At 46.6% G+C, this 25,988-nt stretch overlaps 1 protein-coding gene across 1 annotated transcript in view; it reads left to right on the forward strand.

The window, feature by feature from the left end:
- Nucleotides 1-25,988, forward strand: part of SHANK2 (SH3 and multiple ankyrin repeat domains 2) — a 604,092-nt gene that overhangs the window by 396,547 nt on the left and 181,557 nt on the right. Inside the window, exons 14-15 of the mRNA XM_006860817.1 lie at nucleotides 1,001-1,083; nucleotides 2,602-2,726. Coding sequence (XP_006860879.1) covers nucleotides 1,001-1,083; nucleotides 2,602-2,726 — 208 coding nt within the window. The remainder of the gene's footprint in view (nucleotides 1-1,000; nucleotides 1,084-2,601; nucleotides 2,727-25,988) is intronic.

The raw sequence follows: 25,988 nt of genomic DNA on the forward strand, positions 1-25,988 counted from the left end.
GCTGCTGTGGCCCCTGCTGGACCAGCTGGACTGTCTCTTTCTGCCCTCACATCCCCTGCCTCTGGGGGCGGTGGCCGTGTCCACACACCACTACTGTAGCTGAAGAGAGGTTGCCTCCCCACCCCGAAAAAAAGTTGGAGCGTTTGGCTTTCTTAAAATAATGATAATAATAATCATACACATTCTGCTAAGAGGCCATCCAGGCAGTCCGAAATTGTCACCTCAAGGGGGGCGGTCTGCGTGCCCCCCACTCCCGCCCTAGTGGCTCAACCCACCCCGAAGAGGTAGATGCTCCCGGCGGCTTTAGTGTCGCTGACAAGACAGGGTGCTGCTTAATGAGCTGAGCGCGCCCCTGGCACCCCAAGTGCGCTGCGGCAGCACTTCCACGGAAGGAACCCAGAGTCCCGGCCACCTGGCCCCCCACGCCTGCCTGCCTGCCTGCCACGACCCCGGGCCGGGGTCCTCCGTGCGGATGACGCGGGGCCGCGGCCGTCAGATGACTGTGGGGGCCCCGCCGCACACCACATGCAATAGGACGGGAGAGAGGGGGGCGGTGGACGTATCACAGGCCCTGCATCGCCGGGTGCCTTCCGCCTGCTGGGGCTCGGAGCCGGAGAACTGGATTTGTGGAAGCCGGGGGAGAGAAGAGAGCAGACCTGCTACCTTCCGTCTCTGGGGGCTGATGGCACCAGGAGGCTCAGGGGGCTCGCGGGCCACTTACTTTCTGTCCTCCCGGCGTCCCCGCAGCCCCCGGATGCCGTGACACGGCCGCTGCACCACGCAGGAGCCCGGCCTGCCCACTCCGCCTCCCCGGCGTCCGCCCATCGCGTTAGCCGCCCCCCATCTGCCGGCGCTCCTCCTGGCCCCCCGGGGCTGCCGCCGGGTGGTCTCCGGGGCTGCCGGAATTGGCTAGGATGATGAACGTCCCCGGAGTAGGATCCGCCACAGTGATGATGGTGGCACATAATAATGGTCGCTGTCCCCGCAATTCTCTCTACAGTGAATGCATTATCGAGGAGAAGTCCGTCCTGCTTCAGAAAAAAGACAATGAAGGTTTCGGCTTCGTGCTCCGCGGCGCCAAAGGTAAGAGCCATGCCGCTCCCAGCCCGGTGCCTTCACGTGTGTTTGTGTGTGTGTTTGTGTGTGTGCACGCCGGTATGGAAGATGTTCCCTGGCTCCCGAAGCAGCCTTTTTTTTTTTCTTTTTTTTTTCCCCTGGGGGCACTTGGTTGCTAGACAACCGTATTCTTTACCATCCTGCCTCATACAGGGGAAAATAAATAAATAAATAAACGTTTCTGGGGCTTCCTGGAGGAATATTTTTAATTTTCTGGGCACACGATGGCTCCCCACCCCCCACCTATTCTGGTAAATCATGGGGGCCTTGGATATTCCCTGGTTCATGGGTCTCAGGTGTCCCCAAGGGTCCGGAGTTCCAGGGACCAGGAGACAGTCCTGTGCTACACACCAGTGGGTAGCAGTAAGCTTCTCTCTAAGGTGACTTTGCAAAGGCAATGTGGCAAGATGGTCCCCCTGCCATGGGCCGAGCTGGCAGCACGTATGTTACTTAGCCGGGAGTGGGAGGTCCCAGAGCTGCATTCTGTGAAAACGTGCCCAACACCGAGCCCGAGCTTGGGGGCTTCCCGTCAAAAGGAAAACAATGGCATTGTGCATGTTCCCACAAGAGGAAGCATCTGTCCCCTGTGTTGAGGGTGAAGTGTATAAGCTATCTCCCCGTGTGTCTGCCAGCACTGGGCTGGGGGTCCTGGGCCTGTGCTGCGGAAGGCTGGCTTCCTTAGGACCATCCCTTACCCATCTTGGGTATCTCCTGTAACAATCTGTCCAGAGAGGAAGTGACAAGAGGACAGAGAGCTTTCTCTGTGTGTGTGTGTGTGTGTTCACACCTGCTCATGTGGGGTGTTCCACTCTCCCTTACTGAGGCCATCTTCATGTCCACCCTCTTGTCCACTACTACCCTGGTGACTGTCATAAAAGTCCCTCTGTCACCCAGAGACTTATACTCGGCAGGCTCAGGGACCCCAGAAGGCAACCCTCACTCCACAGGAATGACACCTGGCCCTCCCATGGACTCTGGCCACAGAATGGCCATCCAGAACCGAACTCTCGGAGTAGGACATACATGAGCCCACCCATGGGGTCAGAGAGTCCGGCTCCATCTCATTCCCGATGGTTGCAACTCTACGTTGATGTCAGTTTGGCATGTGGTTCCGTGTGGTGTTTCTGTAGCTCCGAGTGGTATGGGAGGAGCAGTTCCATTTTTAGAACCGAAAATGTTTAGTCACTGATGCTTTTAAAGAAATTGACAAGCGTGTAGACATGAACAAGCAGAGCCCGTTATCCCATGTTTTCAGCCCAGGGGCTGGGGGGGGGGCAGTGGGGGGAGCACCATCACAAGCTTGACTTAACTTGGTGTCCTATGAACTTGAGTCTCAGCCCTCCGTGGCAGAGTGTTGGTCTGGACCCCTTTCCCCATTTCCAGTGAGAGACACATGGTCCCCTCCCAGCCACCATCACTACCAGGGTCCTACCACCTTGGAAAGCATCCCCCAGGTTTGTAATGAGCTGTTCCTTGTCTTCACAGCCGATACACCTATTGAAGAATTCACGCCAACGCCAGCGTTCCCTGCCCTGCAATACCTGGAGTCTGTGGATGAAGGTGGGGTGGCTTGGCAAGCCGGACTGAGGACCGGGGACTTCTTGATCGAGGTAGGGATACAGGTGTTTGTGTCTTTCTGCTTTGGAGAGCGCCGACTCTTGTCTGGGAGAAGGTCTGTGGTGTTGGTAACTGAGAATACAAAGACCAAATACAGCTACTGTGGACCAGGGTGTTGACAGGTCTGCCCGCTGTGGAGGTTTCCTCCTGTGGACCTGTGTGTATGTTTGGGTCACCTTTGAGGCCCTGGTGATCTAACTTTGTGAATAAAGGAGAATAGCGCTGGCCTGCTGGTCTGAAGTAGAAAAGTCGAACGAAGAACAGTATGGTTGGCATGGTGTTGTGGACAAGTATGGCCCCTCTTGGATGCGGGCCGTAGGGGCAAGCTTTTGCTTGCATGAGTTCTGTAACGTTGGTGGCTAAGAGCTGATTGACTTGCAAGTTTCCAGACGTGGCTACTGGGTGGATGATTGTTGTCAAAAGCCACAAGTATGGGAAAGAGAAGTGTCTGGACTTTATAGCATATGAAGGAGACATTTCAACCCTGGCACTTTGAGAACTAGCTCATGTTGGTGTGTATAAGAATGGAGGGTTCCCTTCAAGGGAAAAATCCCACTCAGTGCCAATGCTGTGTCGAACGAACTCTACCTGGACTTGGCATGTTGATAGGTGTGTTTGAGTCCCCAGCACATTGGAGGTGCCCCCCCTTGCTACATGGTCAGGTGTTGGCTTGAAGCCTTGTAACTCAAAGGCATGTGTTAAATCTTTGGGAATATTTGGAATAAAAGACGGTGTTGTAGATTGGGGGAAATAATTGGTGAAAGGTTCCGCAGACTCAAATGGCCCTTGCAGGGACTACACATTTCCTCCATATGAACGCCGAGCCTTCCCGTGTCTGCATCAGAGAACCACAATGCAGTGGAGGGAAAGGACACACGGGCACCCAGCTGGTCACATGGTGGTCATCCACCAGTGGGAAAGCCAGACACTTGTTCCATCTATAAAAGAGACAACCACGTCACAGTTCCTGGTGCAAGGGTCCACGGAACCCATCTCTCTTCATTATATACTTAAACATGCACGACTATTGGGTTTTTTTTTCCAAGCTGTGTTTTTGCCCATGGTGGCCTGATTAAACTATTAAGGAGTGATGGAAATCTGGGAGAAAAGATGTGATTTGAGGAGAGAGCATGCAGTGGAATGGAGGTGTTTTAATGTGTCCCAGATGCCCTGTGTCGATCTCATTGGATCTGCTGAACGATGTGTTTGAATTGTTATCGACCAATCAGAGCCCTGCATGCATAAGAAAATGAGCTAATTTGATATATGTAAACTGTGGGGTGTATATCCGGAATGATGGAGTCTGCAGCCCACTGTGGCTTCATGGGTTCACGCAATTTGTAACCCTCATGAAATTGCAGAAACGGAGTTTGACTCATTCTCTGTAGGATGGGCTTGTGATGTAAGTCCCCTTCTTCTGTGTGTGTGAGATAGAAAACGTGAGAGAGAAAGAGATTGAGAGAGAAGGGGGAGTTCTAATAGGTTGCTGTTGGTTCTGGGTTTATAATAATATAGGAGGCTGTAGATGCTAGAGCACCTACCCACCCACACACACACCCCTTTGCTAGAGTCAGTGCATTGCTTCCTTGATAAATGAGCCAACAGAAGAAACATAGGGCCTGAAGACAGTACGGGGCTGACAGTTTCCTGAGGAAGCAGAGATAGGTTCCTGGATGTCCCTGCACGTGCTAGCCACGCCCACCCGCCTGGTCCAGGCAGACCAGTCACTCCTTAGGATCAAAGCCTCCTTGGGAATTTGGAGCAGAGGGAGTGTCTACAGGTTTGCTCTGAAAGCACTTCCTTCCATGCTGCTCTTAACTCCTGATGTGCCAGTTACTTGCCGTTGCGTATCACGCTTTCTATTCTGGGTAACCTCTGAATTCAAGGATGCTAGGACCATAGTGGTTATGAATCGGGCTGCGAACCACAAGGGCACCAGTTCGAAACTACCAGCTGCTCCGTGGGAGAAAAATGAGGCTTTCTGCTCCCGTAAAGATTTACAGCCTCGGAAACCCTGTATAGGGTCGCTATGGGTCGGAACCGACTCTACAGCACTTAACAACAACAACAACAGGATGGATTTGCAAATTTGACAGCATCCATGGGCTCAAGCGTGGCAACAATTGCGAGGTTGGCCCAGGATCGGGCAATGTTTCATTCCGTTGTGCATAGGGTCGCTATGAGTCGGTACCAACTCAATGGCACCTAACAACACCAACAAGAGGAGCTGGCCCTAAGAAGGATTAAGATCTGTCTTGGTAGTTAGGACAGACTGACTGCAAGGAAGACCGGGGTCCCTGCAGTCACAGGCTCTTCAAGCCCATTGATGTAGAAGTTGCACACTGATGAGGATACAAGGGACTGGCCCACTGGGACCCCAGCTCGTCACACATGGGTCCCAGCTCATTTCCATGGTTCCCCCACAGGGTTCAGACATTCTCCTGTGGGGGCTCAGTTTAAAAAGGTTGAAAATCCCCCATTGAATTCTTTCCTAACCACTGGGTTTCCCCATTGTAATTCAGAAATCATTGATCGGAAATCGTTTATACCAGACTTCTTGCTTGCCCTCAGGTAACCATGTGGCTCATGGTGAACGACCCACATGAGTCAGAGTAGAAAGAGGCTCCGAAGGGTTTTCAGTGCCTATGATTGTCAGCCATTTCTTCCGATACACCTCTAGGTGGACTCAAACTTCCAGGTTTTCAGTGAGCAACTGAGCACGTAACCATTTTCAGTAGCTAGGCCCTGTGAGTGTGTTTCACCCCAATAGACACTTCCTGTAGTTTCAGTGACATTTGGAGAGGTTGTTTTCAAGGAACTCAAATGTTTCAGGTGGGCAACAGGCTGTCCTTGGCAATAGAGGGGTTCCAGACTCCTGGTGAAGAGTGAGGTGTTGTTTCACAAAACCCCAAAGTGGGGTGTTTTTTTCCGGCTTTCTCACAGTCCTCTGCGCCAGCCACCTTCTCTCTCCACTCTTTGAAAGAAACTCAGAAATGTGTCCGAGTTTTATTTTCTCTTTAACAAAGCACACTGTAGTTTGAATTTTTGGACCTAGAGGCAACGTTTGAAGTGAGTGTTCCTTGTTAAAAGACTTCAGCATTGATAGAACTTTTCTTTTCCTTCCTTGTCAAAGTGCTTCGATGATGTCATCTGTTCAGGGCCAGACTCTGGAATGCATTTCTTGCTGGCTCTGATTTTTCTGGGCCCTGAACTTCTAGAAGGAGCCCCTGGGTGGGGCAAAGCGTGGGCACACTCAACTGCTAACTGAAAGGTTGGAGGTTCGAGGCCACCCAGAGGAAACGCAAGAGAAAGACCTGGCAGTCTGTTTCCCAAAACTTCAGGCAGTGAAATCCCTCTGGAGCCCAGTTCTACGCTGACACACGTTGGGTTACCGTGAGTCAAATGCACTCAACAACCGTCAGTGCTAACATCTAGCATTTAATTCACGCCTACTGGACCAGATGGAGTCCGGGTGTAGCACTGTGGGTTAATGTGCTGGACTGCAATGTCGATTTGAACTGCAAGTTCAACAGTTCAAGCTCACCAGCCGCTCCTTGGAAATCCTATTCAGGGTCGCTATGGGTCGGAACCGACTCGATGGCACTTAACAACAACAACTGGAGCATTTGGGAAAGTGTGTTTTTTTGATGATGGTCATATTATTTCTTTGTTTACCACACTTCCCCCCTTCACCAAAAAAACCAAAGTTTGGGGTCAAAGGCTCTCATGAAGGCAGGAATTACGAAGGGTGTGAGGATGGGAGGGCTGGGACAGCAGAAGGGATGCACCTCAGTGGCAGGTGAGGGATGAATGTTGAATTTTCACCTGGGGTTCTTGTTTAGGCACCGTTTCTAGATCAGCTCTGAGAGCAAGCCATAATGGAGCTCCCGAGATGGCAGATGCCAGAGCTGTCTCCGGAGCTATCTCCTGCTTAATGTAATGTCAGTGCCCAGGGGACAGACAGCAGGGCAGTCTTGGGGGGGGGGGGCGGGCAGGAAAAGCTGAGTGCCCTGTGGCAAAGGAAGTCAGGGCAGGGAAGCCCTGGGAGGGAATCGGTAAGTCAGGACAAGTTCATCTTCATGTAGGTCAGAAGGAAACATGGCCTCCTTCACCATTCAGGGGGTGACAAAGGAGCCGAAAACCTTACTCAACCTTGTTTTAAGTCATGATAGGAATTTCTCAGGGGGTGAAACCAAAGTGTTTAAAGATCGAATCCGCTTTCAGGCATGGTTTGCTCTAGGAGTCATGTTATTGCTTTGAGTGTTTCTTGGTTCTGCCTCTTGACCCCTTCCCCGCTCCCCCCGCCCCCCATGAACTGGGACCAATGAAATGTTCAAGGCATCAGTCATAAGGAGGGTGTAAATGGTCCATGGATGTCAGCTGTGAATGGAGTCATTTAAGAGAGTGAAAGACGGGACCGCAGCATTGATGTCCTGCCAGAACTAAGAACGTCACTTTGCTGTCTAGTCAACCGACTCATGGTGTGACCCCCACGTAGAACTAGACTCTGTAGAGTTTTGTGCGCTTGTTTTCGTTTCTTCATGAGGAAACCATAGCTAGCAAATGCCAATTCTCCTTATTCACATGCACGGTTCAGTGAGCTTAATGACATTGGTCACATTGTATGACCCTCACCTGTTTCTCCTGCCCGGCTTTCCATCCCATAGACACAAACTCTCCCTGCCTCCCATCCCTGGTAACCACTATTAAATTGTTCTATCTGTTTACTTATTTTATTTACTTTGTAGTCGTGAGATCATACAGTGTTCGTTCTTTCTTGGTTGACTTACTTGACTCGGCATGATATCTTTTTTTTTTTAATGTTTTATTATGAATTATATGATAGTTTACATGGGAGAACTTTAGTTTTATATTCATTCCATCGTATATCATCTCACTCCATGGTTCCAATCCCCTCCATGCATCCTCAACCACCCAAAGGGTATATCCCAGAAACCCTCCCCCTACGCTTCTCCCTCCTCCCCCCAGTTTTCGGCCCACAGTCCCTTTTCCTCTCTGGGTCCAAGGTCCCCAGTCGCTTCATCACTCCACGTCATCATCTCTGCCTTCTGCATGATATCTTTAAGGTTGATCCATGCTAGGATGTGCGGCAGAGCTTTATATGTCTTTATGACTGAGCAGTACTCCATTATACAGATGGACCCCATTTTGACAATCCAATGTGTCTGTTGATGGACGTTTGGATTGCATCCGTCTTTTTAGCTGTTGTGAATAATACTACAGTGAAGGTTAGCATACACCCCCACGTTCCCAATGTCTGGTTTTTCTGGAGTAGATTTTCCAGGTCTTCCTTTTGAGATTGTCTAGAATCTTCACTATTTCGGTTAACAGTTGAGTGTATTCACCATCTACACCACCCAGGGCAGGGACCACCAACTTGGTGGTCCATCCTCCTGGTCCAGTGAGATGGATGGACAGCAGTCACATGGGACCTGGTTCCCAGCCCACACTGACTGTATCAGATTTGCAGGTAGTTGTGGGGCACCCATGTTTTCAGAGAGCTGCAATGGCACTGTCTGAGTCTTAGGTGCACAAGTAGGGCGGTGGTCTTCGGGACTGATCAGTGTGGGCGTTTTGAACCCCTTTTCTTTATGTCCAGGTGGAAGTGTCCACGGCTCCAACAGGAGCAGGTACTGTGTGAACATCCTTGTCATTCCGTTTACTCACGAACGTTGTCTGCAGACCAGGACAGCTTTCTTCCACATGCTCCCTCTTTGCAAACCAAGTTTACTACCTTGAAGTATTTTCATAAACGCAAATACTCTGTATCTCAAAAGTTGCTTAGACTGAAACTAAATAGCACACATTGTTGTTACGTACCACCAAGTCAGCTCTGACTCATAGCAACCTCATGGACAAGAGAACAAAATCCTGCTGAGTCCTGTACTATTCTCGTTGCCATGTTTGAATGCATTATTGCAGCCACCAGATCAATCCTACTCACTGAGGGTCTTCCTCATTTTCACCGACCCTCTACTACACCAAACATGACCTGCTTCTCCGGGGACTAGTCCCTTCTGATGACATGTGCAAAGGATGTGAGAGAACATCGCTCCATCCTTGCGTTTTAAGGCATATGCAGGTTGTGCTTAGAGTTCTGGTGTAGTGCCGGAGGATAAGCATTGGACTGCTAATCACAAGGTGCGTGGTTCAAATCCACTAGCTGCACCTTGGAAACCCTATACAGGGTCACAATGAGTCAGAACTGACTTGATGGCATTAACAATAACAGCTGGCAGTTCATGGACTATGCAATATCTCTACCAACAGTGCACTTCAGATGTAAGGGCATTTGCGACCAATACCACAGAAAACCCATGTCTTTCCTTTCAGTCACTGCCTAATCCTCACAGAACCCTAGAAAACAACATCTACTGTTACCCTGTTTTAGAGATGATGAAACTGAGGCACAGAGAGCTTAAATAATTCACCCATGGTCACAACAACTGGAAAATGGAGGAGTTGGGATTCCAACCCAGGCTGTCTGACCTAAAAACATTTACAAAAACTAAAATTACTTATGGATTCCTGGTGTGGTGCTTATAGGATCAGCATTGGACTTGAAACCACAAAGTTGGCAATTCAAACCCACCAGCTACTTTGTAGAAACCCCATACATGGTCACTATGAGTTAAAACCAGCTGGATGGCAGTTAGCAACAACCACTTAAATATTTATGAGGAGCCTTGGGGGCGTACCGGTGAAAGCATTCAGCTGCCCGACCATTCAAACCCACCACTGGCTCCTCAGGAGAAAGATGGCGGTCTGCTTCTGTAACCTTGTTGTTGTTAAAATGCTGTCAAGTTGGTTCCAACTCAGAGTGACCCTGTGTTGGGTTTCCAAGGAATGATTTATGGGTTGGCACCGCTGACCTTGCAGTTAGCTGTCCGCTGCTTATTCGACAGTGCCTCACCTGGGAAACCCTGTGGGGCACTTTGACGTCATTCTGTAGGCTCACTATGAATTGGAATTTGAGTTAATAGCAGCAGTTGTTGTTTTATTAATCAATATTAATAAATAGATGGACAAGTTCAATGTATGAATGGGCAAAGGGTGAGAAGAAAACCGTTCCAGAGGAGGACTTTAGTGGCCAGCAGGCACTGGTATGGGGGCTCAACACCCCACCTGTGACCAGGGAAACAAAAAATCAAATGATGCGGTGACAATTTTATTTTCAAATTAGCAAACATGCTTTAAAAATATATATATATTATTACTATATCCATTGCAGACAGACACAATCTTATGTGACATAAGAAAGAATAAGTTCTCATGAATGCTTTAGAAATCAGTGTGACATTGTGTTCAAGAGCCACCGAGCTGGGGCAGGAGTTGAGCACCTAAAACCTGTCCCCAGGCAGTGATACAAAAACAGCAGAGACCCCAGTGCAGCAAACAGGAGGGGCGGGGGAGAGGGAGGCAGTAGGGGGGACAGTTTAGGAGACAGAGAGTGTCTACTGGGGACCCTTATAGCATTCGGAAGCTGTGTTTATGAGGGTTGTTAATACCAGAAGGAGACGGTTACATTCTTTTAAGTGATAAAAGCAGGCTGAAATTACTTGCACAGTGGAAAGAGAGGGCTAGGTGCTGGCGGCCAGGAGGCAGGCTTGCAGCATGCGCCTTTTGGTTGTTTAAATGATTGTATATTCCTGAATGTTTTTTGTGTATATCCCCCCCCCAAAAAAAAAACCAACAAAAAACAGAAGGAATAGAAGCAAATACTGTTGAATGCTGATGCACAGAGGAGATTGTAATCATTGCAATGAAACGATGGTGTAAAGCTGATGTTCTCCCCTGTAAACTATCACTCAGTTTACTATAAAAACTTTAAAAAGTAAAATAAACATTCATTGAAAACAAAATAATCACCTGAGCAGTGTTATCAGAGTTATGTTGTTGTTGTTATGTGCCGTGGAGTCGGTTCCAACTCATAGCGACCCTGTACAGGGTTTCCGAAGCTGTAAATCCTTACAGGAGCAGAAAGCCTCATCTTTCTCCTGCAGAGCGGCTGGTAGTTTCCAACTGCTGACCTTGCGGTTCACAGCCTGATTCGTAACCACCACCCCAAATTGTTGTTCTTGTAGTTAGCTGACATCAAATCTACTCATGGCAACCCCACACACAACAGGGCAAAGCACTGCCCAGTCCTGCTCTGTCCATCCCAATGATGGACTAGGGGGCGAATCTCTGTCACCCATAGGATTTTCATTGGCTCATTTCCAGGTCTTTCTTCCTAGTTCATCCTGATCCAGAAACTTTGCTGAAACCTGATCAGTATCCTAGCGACATGCAGGCCTCCACTGCAAGATGAGTGGTGGATGCACATGAAGTGCACTGGCCAGTAATTGAACCCGGGTCTCTCACATGGGAGGGGAGAATTCTACCACTGAGTCCCCATGTCCCCCCAAAATAAGCAAAGAAAGAAAAGAGAGAGGAACTGCTGAGCAGGAATTAACCCCTGGGTGCTAGGACTGTGTGTGATTTTCTCTCTTATGTTTTTCTCTAGTTCGTGGGCTCTCTATAATATTGAGTATTAATTGGGGGCGACTATTAGTCTTATGAATAGAAAGCATATTGTAAGAAGAGAGGCAACATCTCTTGGAGGTGGGGCCTCTGGGGTGATGGCTGAGGTGCTTCTGCCTGCATTGCCAGGGAGAATGCTTTCCTGGACGTTAATTATTGTCCCAGGGCCTCTGCTCACAACACACGAGGCTCCTAGGGTGTTTGTGATTGTTTTCCAAGCGTTGGAGTGGCCCATGTCGTTTCTGTGTTAATTTCTCTAAATGGGTTTTCCCTCGCAATTAAACCAGACAGCATCCTTTAAAAGTGATGCTTGAATTTGCTAATTACTTTTTCCTGGTATTAAATACTTGTACTGAAGATGCCCTACAACAGTCTTATCATCTGCTTGGGTTTTAAGGGGGAATGCTGAGAAGGGTGACGCGGAGTTCTCCTTGTCCGAGTCTCTTACCAAGTATATACAGTGCTGATTCTAAAGAACAGATCCTGGAAACTTGACATGGGTAAACCACTACTTTCAACCACACTGGAGTTATTTACAGTTATGACCACCCCAGTGTAACCCCTCAGCTTCCCCTCTCCTCTCCCTTCATTGTTAAACAGAGGAGAAGACGTGAAGTCCCGGCTGTTCTGATCAGTTACCATGTGAGTTATGAACCAGAATGTGCTTCCTGGACTCAGTGTTCCCATCAGGACAATGGGTGGCTGTGAGCTCAGTCGTCTGAAATAAAGCCCTGGGTATGAGGGCAACTGTGAGCATCAGGATCATTCGTATTAGGGGACAATCAAGTGCCAGACATCATCCTGGCATCCAGACAGTATGTACTGTTGATCATCAGGCTCTTTCTTCATCATTAGTGATACCTGACTCTGAAGAGATGTACCACATTATAATGAAGATTTACTATAATGACCACTTCTCATACTTCACACATATTATCAATGGGACCAGTCCCTGGAGAAGGATATCATGTTTGGTAGAGTGAAAGGTCAGAGAAAAAGAGGATGACCCTCAATAAGATGGATCGGCACCATGGCAGCAGCAGTAGACTCAAGCATAGCAATGATTGTGAGGTCGGTGCCGGACCCGGCAGTGTTTCGTCCTGCTGTGCATAGGGTCGCTATGAGTCGGTACCAACTCAATGGCTCCTAGCAACAATAACAGCAATAATGACCACCGGACTCCTGGTATGGCACAGTAGGATCAGCACTGGATTTTGAACCACAAAATCAGAAGTTCAAACCCACCAGCTGCTCCTTGGAAACCCTATACAGGTTCATTGTGTGTCAAAAACAACTCAACAGCACTTAACAACAATAATGACCACCCATCTGTGGTGGCTTGTGTGGCGATGGAAGCTATGCCACCAGTTATTCAAATACCAGCAGGGTCACCCACGGGAGACAGATTTCAGCAGAGCTTCCAGACTAAGACAGACCAGGAAGAAGGGTTTCACCATCTCGTTTCAAACATTAGCCATTGAAAACCCTACAATCCCAACAGAGCATTGTCCGATAGAATGCTGGAAGGTGAGCTCCCTAGACGATACTCAAAATACCGTACACTTGAGCAGATCAGTGACCGTGAAGGTGTCCCCCTGGACAAGGAGATGGTCTGATTTTCTGTACGCAGGGCTTTTGTGATTCGGAGCTGCCTCAGCAACCACCAATAACAAACAGGCATTTCATTCAATAGCTAAGTTCAACCAGTGCTTCTTAGATATAACCAATCACCTCACAGGATTAGTTTTCTTGGTTTGAAGACAATTCAGTCAATTAGCATAGTATAGTTCATAAAGTTCATATCCTGCATCGTAGTTTGAGCAGTGTCTGGGGTCTTAAAAGCTTATGAGCAGCCATCTAAGATATAATTATTGATCTCTATTTATCTGGAGCAAAAGAAAAGGAAGAAAATTCCAGAATCAGAGAAGAAACCAGAAGATAGGATGAATTGTCTGTATGAACCATGGTCTCCTCTACCTTGAGACCAGAGGAACTAGATGGTGCCCAGCTACCACTATCAGAAGTTCTGATCAGAAACACAATAGGTGGACCTTGATAGAAAGAGGAGAAATGTGGGGCAGAACCTCAAATTCTCAAAAAATCTCATCTTACCAGGCCCATTGAGATTGGAGGAATCCATGAGATGGTTGCCCTGAAATGCTGTTTAAAACCTGGAACAGAAACTGTCCCCTGAACAAACTCACCTTTAAATGAAAGAGCAAATTAGCTCCACAAGTAAAGAATTTTGCCCTTGAGAACTGCACTCCTTTAAAAAATTACCAAATGAACAACAGCTACTCAGAAGCCAAGATGAAAATGTGGCAAGGCAGGGAGAGTAAGTTAGTGGTAGAGCAACCGCTAGGACAGAAATAATGGGCATGTTGACGTAAATTGGTAGTGAGTGGATCCAAGCAAAATAAAGTCTTTGACAACTTCAATCTTTTCTGCGCTTATCATGATGTTATTTATTGATCCACTTGTGAGGAGTTTTGTTTTCCCTACATTGAGGTGCATCTTTTACATATCGAAGACTGTGGTCTGTGATCTTCATCAGTAAGTATTTTAAGTCCTCTTCGCTCTCGACACGCAAGGTTGGATCATCTGCAAATCACAAGTTGTTAAGAAGCCTTCCTTCAATCCTGATGTCACATTCTTCTTTATATAACCCAGCTTCTAGGATTATTTGCTCAGCATATAGATTAAATGTTGCTATTATTGTTAAATGATGTCAAGTCAGTTCTGAATCACAGCAACACTGGACAGGGTTTCTGGAGATCAACTAGTAGGTTTGAGCTATTGACCTTGCGGTTCTGTGGTCCACTGCTTATCCTACAGTGCCACACCAGGACTCATAGACTGAGTAACTATGGTGAAAGATTGCAACCCTGGTGCACACCTTTCCTGGTTTTCAACCATTCGATATCCCCTTGTCCCCTCGTTCTGTTTGAATGACTGTCTTTTGGTCCGTGTATAGGTTCATTCTGACAACAATTAAGTGTTCTGGGATTCCCATTCTTCACAGAGTTTGTCATGATCCATGCAGTCAAAAGTTTTTGCATAGCCAATAAAGCAGAAGTAAACAGCTTTCTGGCATTCTGTGCTTTTAGCCAAAGATCCATCTGACTTCAGCAGTGATAGCCCTCATTCCACTTAACTCTTCTGAATCCAGCTTGAATTTCTGCAGTTCTCTGTCATTGTACTTTTGCAGCCGTTTTGAAATTTTCTTCAGCAAAGTTTTACTTGCATGTGATATTAATGATACTGTTAAGTAGTTTCCACATTCTGATGGATCACTTTTGTTTGAAAGGACACAAATATGAATGCCTTCCGACCGGTTGGCCAGGTATATGCCTTCCAAATTTCTTGGCATAGGTGAGTGAGTGCCTCCAGTGCTGCATCCGTTTGTTGAAAGTTTTCAGTATTTTGTCAGTTAACTTAGTTTTCACCACTGCATTCAATACAAATCAGACTTCTTCCTCCAGGACCAGTTCTTGATCATATGCTACCTCTTGAAATGGTTGAACACATCACCATTTCTTTTTGGTACAGTGACTCTGTATATTCCTTCCATCTTCTTTTGATGCTTTCTGCACCATTCAATATTTTATCCATATAATCCTTCGATATCTCAAGTTGAGGCTTGAATTTTTCTTCAGTTCCTTCCGTTTGAGAAATGCTGAACATGCTCTTTCCTTTTGGTTTTCTAGCTCCAGGTCTTTGCACGTTTCATTGTAATACTTGACTTTGTCTTCTTGAACTGCCCTTTGACATTTTCTGTTCAGCTCTTTTATTTCCTCATTTCTCCCATTCATTTTTATCACTTTTATGCTGAAGAACAATTTTAAGAGTTTCTTGTGACATCCACTTGGGTCTTTTCTTTCTTTCCTGTCCTGTCTTTGTAATGACCTGTCGCTTTCTTCTGTATGATGTTCTTGATGTCATCCCACAGCTCTTCTGGTCTTTGTTCATTAGTGTCTAATGCATCACATCTGCTCTTGAGGTGATCTCTAACTGCATGTGGGATATATTCAAGGTCATATTTTGGTTCTCATGGACTTGTTTTTATTTTCTTCAGCTTCAGTCTGAGCTTGCATATGAGCAGCTGATGGTCTGTTCCACAGTCTGCCCCCTGGCCTTGAGCCCATTGCTGCTGTCACTGTGTCCGTCCATCTCACTGGGGGTCTTCCTCTTATTCACTGACCCTCTACTTTACCAAGCACCATGTCTTTCTCCAGGGACTGGTCCCTCCTGACCACATGTCCAAAGTACGAGAGGGTAAGTCTCACCATCTTTGCTTCTAAGAAGCATTCCAACTCTACTTCTTCCAACAGATTGTCGCTTTCCTGGCATCCCATCCTATATGTGATGTTCTTTGCCAACATCATTATTCAAATGCATCAGTCCTTCTTTAGTCTTCCTTATTCACTGTCCATCTTTAGCATGTGTATGAGGCGACTGAAAATGCCCTCGCTTGTGTCAGCTGCACCTTAGACCTCTTTATGTTTTTGTTGTTAAGTGCCATCGAGTCAGTTCTGTTCTGATTCATAGAAACACTATAGAGATAGGGTTTCCAAGGAGCAGCTGGGGGATTTGAAACACCGACCTCGTGACTCACACTGACCTTGAGGTCCAGTGCTTATCCTACAGTGCCACACCAAGTATCTTTATAGCTGAATAATATTCCATTGTATGGATGGACTGCATTTTGTTTGTCCATTCCTCTGTGGATGGACACTCGGGTCAGCTGTTTTGAGTAGTGCTGCAGTGAACATTGATGTACGAGTCTAACTCATTTCTGGCCTCCCTTCTTCTCCTCTCTGCCCTCAGATGAGAGCAGAGCCTGGAGCAAGCTGCTATCACTGGGCTTTGCTTTCTGCGGCTCTTAGTCTTCCTCTCGGAGGAGGCCATACTCCGGGAGAGCCTCTGGACAGCTAGTGGCTGGGTTCCTGGCCCACTGGCTCTCCTGAGTCCTTGTCCTCTACATCACCTGGGAACAGGTGGTTCAGACTGAGTTGCACCCGGCGTTCTTACTGAGACAGTAACGATTACCCATCTGAACTCTTGGCTTGTTCGTTTGGGTTCTAATTTAAAGCATCAGTGATTTCAATTTCAAGCTAAAAAAAGATTCAGAATCACTTCAGGGGACGACAGCACTGTGCTCAGACCTCCATGGGGCGGGCAGATGGCAGCGGTGCTAGTTGGATGAAGATGGCAAGGAGGATCAACCGTCAAGGGCATGGGCAAGCCGCCCAAGTCCCACCTGAGTGTGAAGCCAGGTTCTTTCCCTGGGTGACTGTGTGAGCTTAGGCAGATCCCTCATCTCTTGGCCCCAGCTCCTTCAACTGTAATTATAAATATGCATGAAGGACCTAACACAGTCCCTGGCCTACAGCAGGCTCTCCACACATGGTAGGGATTATGAAATCATTTTTTAAAATTCATACATTCATTTATGCAGTGGATACTGGGGTTCCCCTGGGAAGGCTGGTCATGTGCTTTGGGGAGGGAAAGCATAAATCAGTCAGTTCTGGGAGGGGAGGTGTGCCTCTGGAAGGGGGTGGAGCAATAGGTAGAATAAGACGACCCCAGGGTAAATCAGGGGAAAGCCTTCTTTAAGGGAGTGATGAGTAAGGGGAATTTCTGTAAGCAGAGTGGAAGAGAGAGGGGGCTGGGGGAAAGTTTGGGGGTGTCACAGAGAGGGACCTGGGCTGTGGCTCAAGAAAGAGGTAGTATACCTTTGGGGTAGAAATGTGGTGGTGGCGCTCTCCGGGGTGCTGAATCCCTTGGTGGAGGAGCTTTCCGGGGTGCTGAATCCCATGATGGGAGCGCTTTCCAGGGTGCTGAATACAGGAACTGAGAGGAGGATCAGGAAGACGGAATAGCCTGCTCCACCTGTCGGTGCCCTTGTTCTCCTGTGTCCTTGGCCTGCCGGGCACAGAGACTCATTACTCAGTGGGTTCATCTGCTGGGTGGAGAAGTCTCTCTCCCATGTGGAGGAGCAAAGAGGCTGGCATGCTGAACTCGTATATGTCTACTCTGCTCCCACCTCCACCAGCTCAGCCAGAGACCTTTCCAGACCTGCTTCTGATTTCTCCAACCCTCACGCTTCCCCTCATGAGAAAGCGAGCTCCCTGGGCCTGAGGGGTAGTCTCACCCGGCCCCTGCTGTGCCTCCCCTACCTAGTACAGTGCCTGGTGGATAGGTATTGTTGGTGTTCACTGCCAGTGAGTCTTCCATGCACCATACCCATGCTTGGTTATGGATCAGATCGTGGGCATTTGCAGGCTTTTCATTGGCTGCTTTTTGGAAGCAGATTTCCAGGACTTTCTTCCTAATGTGTCTTAGTCCGGAAGTTCCACTGAAACTTGCTCAGCATCATAGCAGCACCCAGGCCTCCACTAGACAGATGGTCAGAACAGATCCAGTGGTGAGAATTCTGCCACTGGTCACCACTTCCGCAGGTGCATAGTCTATTCCCACTGTCACCGAGCCAATTCCAACCAGCGTTTTTGAGGCTGTAAATTTGATGGGAGCAGACTGCCTCATCTTTCTCCAGCAGAGCAGTGGGTTTGAACTGCCAACTTTGTAGTTAGTAGTCCAATGCTTAGCCTACAGCACCACCAGGGTTCCTCAATGATATATAATAAAGATCCCAGGGGCATGTATGCAATGATGACCATTCTAGGGCACTAAACATGCCTGTGCCCATTTTACGCGTGTAAGACTGAGTCTAGGATCATGGTGGCTCTGTAGGATAAAAGTACTGGACTGTGAACCACAGGGTCAGTGGCTTGAACCCACTAGCCACTCCCCAGGAGAAAGATGAGGCTTTCTGCTCCCGCAAAGATTTAAACGCCTGGGAAATCCTACACTAACCTATGAATCGCTATGAGTCAGAACCAACTCAATGGTACTTAATCACAACCAAGCAGCCCAAGGCCGCATGAGGACATCTGGATCCAATCTAACTCCTAAACTTTTCTCTTTGTACCATGTCTTGCTGGTGTACAAGGTAATAGCCAGGGGCTTTGGAATGTAGTTCTACAACTGGTTTCTCTACCTCCGGGTCCTACACCAGCCCCCGTCTCTAACTGGGGCCGAGTCCACAGGAGAGTGAGGGGCTTGAAGAGCTCCCGGCATCACAGCAACAACACCAAGCACCACAGTAGGACAGGCGGACAGATGGGTAGCCATCATATTAAGCCATCATTGTAACGTATCATTACTTGTCCAAATACTTATAGAAGTTATTTCTCTTTCCCTTTCTATCAGGGTGAATATACTGTGACCCTGATCCAAGCGTGGGCTCCTTGGTCCCCTCCCCAGCCCAGTATGCTACACTCTGGGCTCTTGTTAGCATTGATTTGTTTCTGTCTGCAGTGCCCTTTGGTGGGAGCTTCACGCTACCAGCGGTTAGGTTGGCAAATGAACTGAAGGCAGCCATCACGTTAAATGGCCTGTAGGATATTTTAATTGATGGAGTTTGTCAGCCCTGGGAATTGGGGTGTGTACAAGCCAACAGTAAGTGGAACTGAAATGAGAGGGGGTGGGAAGGGAACTGAGAAGGCATGATGCTGTCTGATGCTGCAGGTTCCTGAGAAAGTCCTCCCAGGAGACCACACTCCAACCAGTAACTTCTCCATTTCTTTCTACCTGCTACCTTGGTTCCGTTTGATGGACTTGTCCATGACCTTCCACTGTGCCCGGCCTCTCAGCCAGGGCTTGTGTGGATGACTCGAGTTTATCCCTTCTGTTAAGGAATGAAGAAAGTGGGGGGACACATGAGCCTATATGGGGACTCATAGGGCTGAGGCTGAATTGGGCAGGCGGGGGTGTTCAAGGAAAGAGCCAGGGAGAAGGCACCCACAGATGCAGCCCTGAGAGGAGGCTGTGTTATCATTGTTGTTTAAGTGGCTTGTTGTGCACTGAATTAAACACTGGGCTGCTAAACACAAGGTCAGCAGTTCAAACCCACCAATCACTCTGCAGGAGAAAGATGAGGCTGTGTGCTCCCATAAAAACCCTTGAAAAATCTGTGGAGCAGTTCTCATCTGTCTCACGGGGTTTCTGTGAGTCCAAATCAACTAGATGGCTGTGGGTTTGATTTTTGAAAGTTCTGTTGTTTTTCTAAAATTGTGATCAAATAAATCGGACAAAACAATTGCCATTTTATCCATTTTCCTACGCACAATTGAGTCACATTATTTACATTCCCCATGGTCTGCAAAGGACTAGGGTCAGGGTGGTTGAGCAGTGGGTTAAGCATTGGGCTAACCTCAAGCTCAGCAGGGTTCAAACCCACCGACAGAAAGATGGGGCTGTCTGCTCCCAGAAAGATTTAGTCTCAGAAACCCAAAGGAGCTATTCTCTGTCCTGCAGGGGACGCTATGAGTCAGAATGGACCTGAGGGCCATGGAGTATGTTATACAACCATCACCGGTATCTAGTGCCAAAACTTTCCCATCATCCTAAGCAGAAACTCTGTACCCCTTCAGCAAAACCCCCCTTTTCTCCCTAGACCCCTGGTAGTCAAAAGTCTTTTCTGTCACTGTGCATTTGTCTATTTTAGGTATTTCATATTTCATATAAGGGGGACCAGACAACGTTTGTCATTTTGTGTGCCTGACTTCACTTAGCAGCACGTGTTCAAGGATCATGTGTGTTGCAGCTTGTGCCTAAACCCCATTTCTCTTTGTGGCTACATAAAGCTCTGCTGTACGGATGGACCACTCTGTGTTTGTCCTTGTGGATGGACACTGGGCTGGCTGCACAGAGACCCAGTGAACAGCAGGCTGCTTGTTTCTATCTGAAGCTTTGCTTTCAAGTCTCTTGTGTACAGACTAAGGAGTGAAACTGCTGTGGCCTAGTTGGTTCCATGTCGAATGTTTTGAGCATTCCCCCCCGCCCCAAACAGTTGGCATGCCCTGGCCCTCTGTTTATTTCCTGAATGTACCCCTACCCTGTCACTTGTCCAGGCTGTGCTGACTGTTACGTTACCCCTCTCTCCTGCTCTTCATCTGTAATCCTTGCTCACCTTGCAAGTCTCTGCTCAGGGGCCCCTCCTCAGTGGAGCCCCATACTGCCCCCCCCCCAGCACCTGCCGACAGCACCTGTCACTGTTGCCTTTAATGAGAGTCCCCAAGCCAAAGGCAGGAGAACACACCCAATAAGTATTTGTGAACGAAGGGTGAGCACAGCCTACATAAAGACTTGGAGGAGGGAAGCGTAGGTGCATTTGGGACAAGGCAGGTAACCTGGGCAAAACTAAGAGAACAGGAGCCAGTAGCTCAGAACCCTGAGTTCTGATCCCAGTTGGGGGGTAAGGGGGAGCCTCATGCTGTCCTGGGGACAAGCTGCCCAGGCATTTAGCAGTGCCACGTGTGGGCTGCTCATGTGTCCTTCACTGACAATGGAAGTGGAGGAGAAGAGAGGCCAGGTTGGAGGGTACTGCCTACCAGGCTCAAATCCCTCCACCCTCATGCTGTGTGGTTTGGGGCTAGTTACACTACCCTTCTGGACCTCAGTTTCCTTGTCTGCAAAGGGAGATAAGAATAGCTCTCCTTCATAAGGTCTTGAAGGGGTTAAGGACATTTATACATTTAAAGCACTGAAGAAGCAGGGATAGTGTCATGAAGGACATGATTTGATGCCCTTCTTCAGGAACAGGTCCCTCCTGATAATATGACCAAAGTTTGAGAGTTCAAGTCTCGCTATCCTGACTTCTAAGGAGTATTCTGGCCATACTTCTTCCAACACAGATTTGTGTGATCTACTGGAAGTCCATGGTACTCTTTTTTTTAAAGTGTTTATTGTGAATTGAATGATAGTTTTCATGGGGAAAACATCAGTTTCACGTTTATTTCATTGTAATGGTTACAATCTCCTCGGTGAATCATCATTTAACAGCATTTGCTTCTATTCCTTCTTTTTTTTTTTTTTTTTTTTTGAGGGGGGGCACATACACAGAAACACTTAGGAATATATAAATAATCATTTAAACAACCAAAGGGTACATTCTACTCTCCTGCCTCCTGGCCACCAGCACACAGTCTTTCTCTTTTAGTTCATAGTATTTTTAATATTCTTCTTCAACACCATAATGCAAATGCATCAACTCTATGATCTTCCTTACTCACCGTCCAGCTTTTGCAGTCACGCAACGCTGTTAAAAATACCATGGCTTGGGTCAGGCACACCTTAGTCCTCAAACTGATATCTTTGCTCTTAAACACGTTAAAAGAGGTCTTTTGCTGCAGATTTGCCTAATGTCATACATCATTTGATTTCTTGACTGTTAATTACAGGAATATTGATAGTGCATCCAAACAAAATGAAGTTTTTAACAACTGTAATTTTTTCCCCCATTTTTCATGATGTTATTTATTGGTCCAGTGGTGAGAATTTTTGTTTTCTTTACATTGAAATGCAACTCATACTGAAGACTGTAGTCTTTGGTCCTTATCAGTATTTTAAATCCTCTTCACTTTCAATCAGCAAAATTTTATAATCTACATATCGCATGTTGTTAATGAGTTTTCCTCCAATCAGGATGCCATGTTCATCTTCATATTAATTCAGATTCTTGGATTATGTGCTCAGCATATAGATTGTTTAGTGAAAAGATACAGTTCTGGCTCACACCTTTCCTAATTTTAAACCATTCAGTGTCCCTTGTTATGTTCAAACAACTGTCTCTTGTTCTGTATATACTTTCCTCAAACACAATTAAGTGTTCTGGAATACTCATTCTCGTCAATGTTGTCCATAGCTTGTCATGATCCATGCAATCAAAAGCCTTTGAGTAGTCAATAAAGCACAGGTAAACAAACATCTTTCTGCTATTCTCTGCTTTCAGCCAAGACCCATCTGACATCAGCAATGATATCCCTCGTTCCACGTCCTCTTCTGAATCTAGCTTGAACCTCTGGCAGTTCCTTGTCAATGTACGGTTGCAGCCATTTTTTCATTATTTTTAGCAAAATATCACTTGCATGTGATATTAATGATATTGTCAAATGATGTCTGCATTCTGTTGGGTCACCTCTCTTTGGAATGGGCACAAACACGGATATCTTCCAGTCATTTGGCGAGGTAGTTTTCTCCCAGATTTCTTGGCATAGATGAGTGACTGCTCCCAATGCTGCATCAGTTTGTTCAAAGATTTTAGTTTGTATTCCATACATTTCTGGAGTCTTGTTTTTTGTCAATGCCTTCAATGCACCTTGGACTTTTTCCTTCAGTACCAATGGATCTTGATAATATGCTACCTTTTAAAATGGTTTTTCGTCCATCACTTCTTTTTGGTACAGTGATTCTATGTAGTCCTTCCATCTTCTTTTGATGCTTTTTGCATCATTCAATATTTTGCCCTCAAAATCCTTTAATATCGCAAGTCAAGGTATGAATTTTTTCTACTGTTCTCTCAGCTTGAGAAACATTGAGCGTGTTCTTTCTTTTTGGCTTTCTAACTTTAGGTCTTTGCACATACTTAACTTTGTATTCTTGAGATGCTCTTGGAAATTTTCTGTTCAGTTCTTTATACCTCTTCATTTCTTCCATTTGCTTTAGCATCTCTATACTAAAAAGCAAGTTTCAGAATCTCTTCTGACATCCATTGTTGTCTTTTCCTTCTTTCTTGTCTTCTTAATAACCTTTTGCTTTCTTCGTGTATGATGTTCTTGATGTCATCCCACAACTCTTCTGGTCTCAGTTATTGTGTCTAATGCAGCAAATTTATGCTTTAAAAAAAATTTAGCTTATAGCACTAAGCATTTATTTTCATATTCATGGATGATCAAATCAGTAATGACTGGGCTTATATAGGCAGGACTTAGTGGAATGATTCTGCTGCAGGTTGATGAAGTATGTTTAGAGCCTATGAATTATATATGATCTTGGACCAAGACTAAAAAGGCAGCGACTACCCAGGGTACAACCTTCTCAAGGCAAGTTTCAAGGGTGAATGTCTTAGGTATCTAATGCTACTAAAACAAAAATATCACAAGTGGATTCCTTTAACAACCAGAAATGCATCCTTTCACAACATAGGAAGCTAGAAGCCCAAATTTATAGTGCTGGCTCTAGGGGAAACTTTTCTTTTCTTGTTGACTCTTGGAAAGGTTCTTCTCTCCTACCCAGCATCTGTAGATCCAGTAGTCGTCTCTATTCCTTAGGGATTGCTGTACATCATGACATCAATCTTGCCCTGGATGTAGGAGCTACAAAGTGTAGAAACCCCTGGGCCAAAGGATTCACTCCAGTCATGGCTCTGCTCTATTGATGGCAGTAGGTCACTCTGAGCTCTGCTCACTGATTTCTCCTTTTAGATCTCTAAAGAGAGTGACTGAAGATACAGCCTAAGCCTGCAGATTGTAGCTGAGCTATTTAACATCAAAGAGAGAGGATTACAACATAAAGGATAATTATATCAGATCAGGCCTTCAAATCTATTCTTGAGATGATCTCTAAATTCAGGTGGAATACGTTCAAGGTCATATCTTGGCTCTTGTGGACTTGTTTTCATTGTTTTAGCTTCAGCTTGAACTCACATATGAGCAATTAATGGTCTGTTTTACAGTCTGCCCCGGCCTTGTTTTGACTGATGACCTGGAGCTTTTCCACCGTCTCTTCCCACCAATGTAGTCCATTTGGTTTCTGTGTATTCCAGGCAGTGAGATCCATGAAGTCAGTCATCTTTTATGTTGTTTAAAAAGGGGTACATGATGAAGAGGTCATGATGTATAGAAGGTAATTCATTAACTCATTCTGCACTCTGTCACTCGTTCATTACAGCAGTCAGTCGGCCAATCAAATGGGGTGAGAGTTACTGCAGACCACTCCCTGACCCCTCTCTCCAGCCACCCTCCTGTTTCACCAGCTGAAGAGGGAAAATCTTGATCATTATGATGTCTTCTGTGATGTAGATTCTAGAAAAAAGGAAGAGGGAATCAGAAGCAAACCAGAGGGAGGGCTAAGCTAAAGCTGGAAGGAGAGAGCTAAGCAGACTCCACCAAGCATTTGTCAAAGGCCCCAGGACTGAGCAACACAGTGAACCCTGATGTAAACCACAAGCTTTAGGTCGTTAACAATGTATCCACATTGGTCCTTCCTCTCTACCACCTGAACCTTGGGCTTTAGGTCATAACAATGTATCCAAATAGGTCCTTCCTCTCTACCCCTTGAACCTTGGGCTTTAGGTCATAACAATGTATCCACATAGATCCTTCCTCTGTATCAGGTGAACCTCAGAAACACAATATGGTTATGGGAGAAGCACTGTGCAGGAGGGAGAGGGTGCATGGGAATGCTTGGGCTGGCAGCAGGAGTTTTCTACGCAATTGAAATTGCTCTAAAAATTCAGTCTAATTTTTAAAACATAAGAGAAAAGTGAACATTTAAAAAGATCTAAGCAGTGACAATGTACGTTGAATGGCCTGGCTTTAGGGATGCACAGTAGAACCCAAGAAACCAAATCTGTTGCCAGCAATTCAGTTCTGACTCCTGGTGGTCCCGTGTGCTAAGGAGCAGAAGTATTACATTGGGTTTTCTTGGTTTTCATCTTTATGGAAACAGATCGCCAAGTCTTTCTTCCACAGCACTGCTGAGTGGGTTTTAACTGTAAACATTTACTTTTGTTGTTGTTAGGGGTCATCGAGTCAGTCTGACTCATAGTAACCCTGTAGAGGGTTTAAGAGGAGCAGGTGGTGACTTTGAACTGCCAGACTTGTGCTTCAAACTGACCTTGCTCCAGGACTGTAAGACTGTTAGACCACTCACCCCTTTTTGCTACAAAACTTCTACCTTTACGGTTGTGACCATCATAATTAGTCATGATAACAATTAGTCACTATTGAATCATGTGAGTCCTGTCCCCATCTCCTCTCACCAGACCTGTCTAGATAGGATGAAAACCACTCAGTGGGGATTCTACCTTCCCACACACACTCTGAATCTAAATTCCCTCTTGAACACTTATAAGCCAGTCACTTCGTACCTTTATAGTCCTCCCATTTAAGGTAGGCAATGTCTAAGTTGCCCATCCCTATCAACCCAGTGTGCAGAGGGGATGGGAATGATCCTTGCTGTAAAGATTCTTTCCCTCTTGGTTGGCATTTTAAGCTACTACATCCAAAATATTAGGTCACGTTTATCAGACTGTAGCAATTTACACTCCCCCACCCCCCACCCCTTTTCCTTCCTCTAGTTGTGTTCTGAACATCCAGCCATTGAAGCTAGGTCCAGTGGGCACTATCTGAAAATTTGGGTGCCCTTGTGCATATACCCTCACTTCATATCAGCTGGACACTTCACTCTTAGCTCTAGCCCTCCGTGGCCATGTCCTTGTTCATGGGCTAAGGAGTCCCCAGGTCTCACCACAGTTTGGGCCAACAAGCTCTCAGCATACTCCAGGTTGATGGGGGGTCTATGTAACTTGGTCAGACTTAGCCCACCTCTTCGTTGATGCTTTCCCCCCACTTCCTCTCACCAGTAGACCAGCGTGGTCGCCAGGAAGCTTATATGCCTGCTTGTTTATTCCCTTTGAGTTTCCATCTTAGGAGGGGGTTTGTCCTGGAAGAACTTGATTACTTGCCTTGATGGCTTCCCAGCAAACTACTTGCTTGTTCTTGTAGTAGCCAGTCACACTGCCTTTTTTGGTTTTGTTTTTCCTGCTGGTTTTTCTTGCGAGAAGTATCTTCTGTTCCTCTAGCTGC

The sequence above is a fragment of the Chrysochloris asiatica genome, unplaced genomic scaffold, assembly GCF_000296735.1.
Source record: "Chrysochloris asiatica unplaced genomic scaffold, ChrAsi1.0 scaffold00040, whole genome shotgun sequence".
Taxonomy (NCBI): Eukaryota; Metazoa; Chordata; class Mammalia; order Afrosoricida; family Chrysochloridae; genus Chrysochloris; species Chrysochloris asiatica.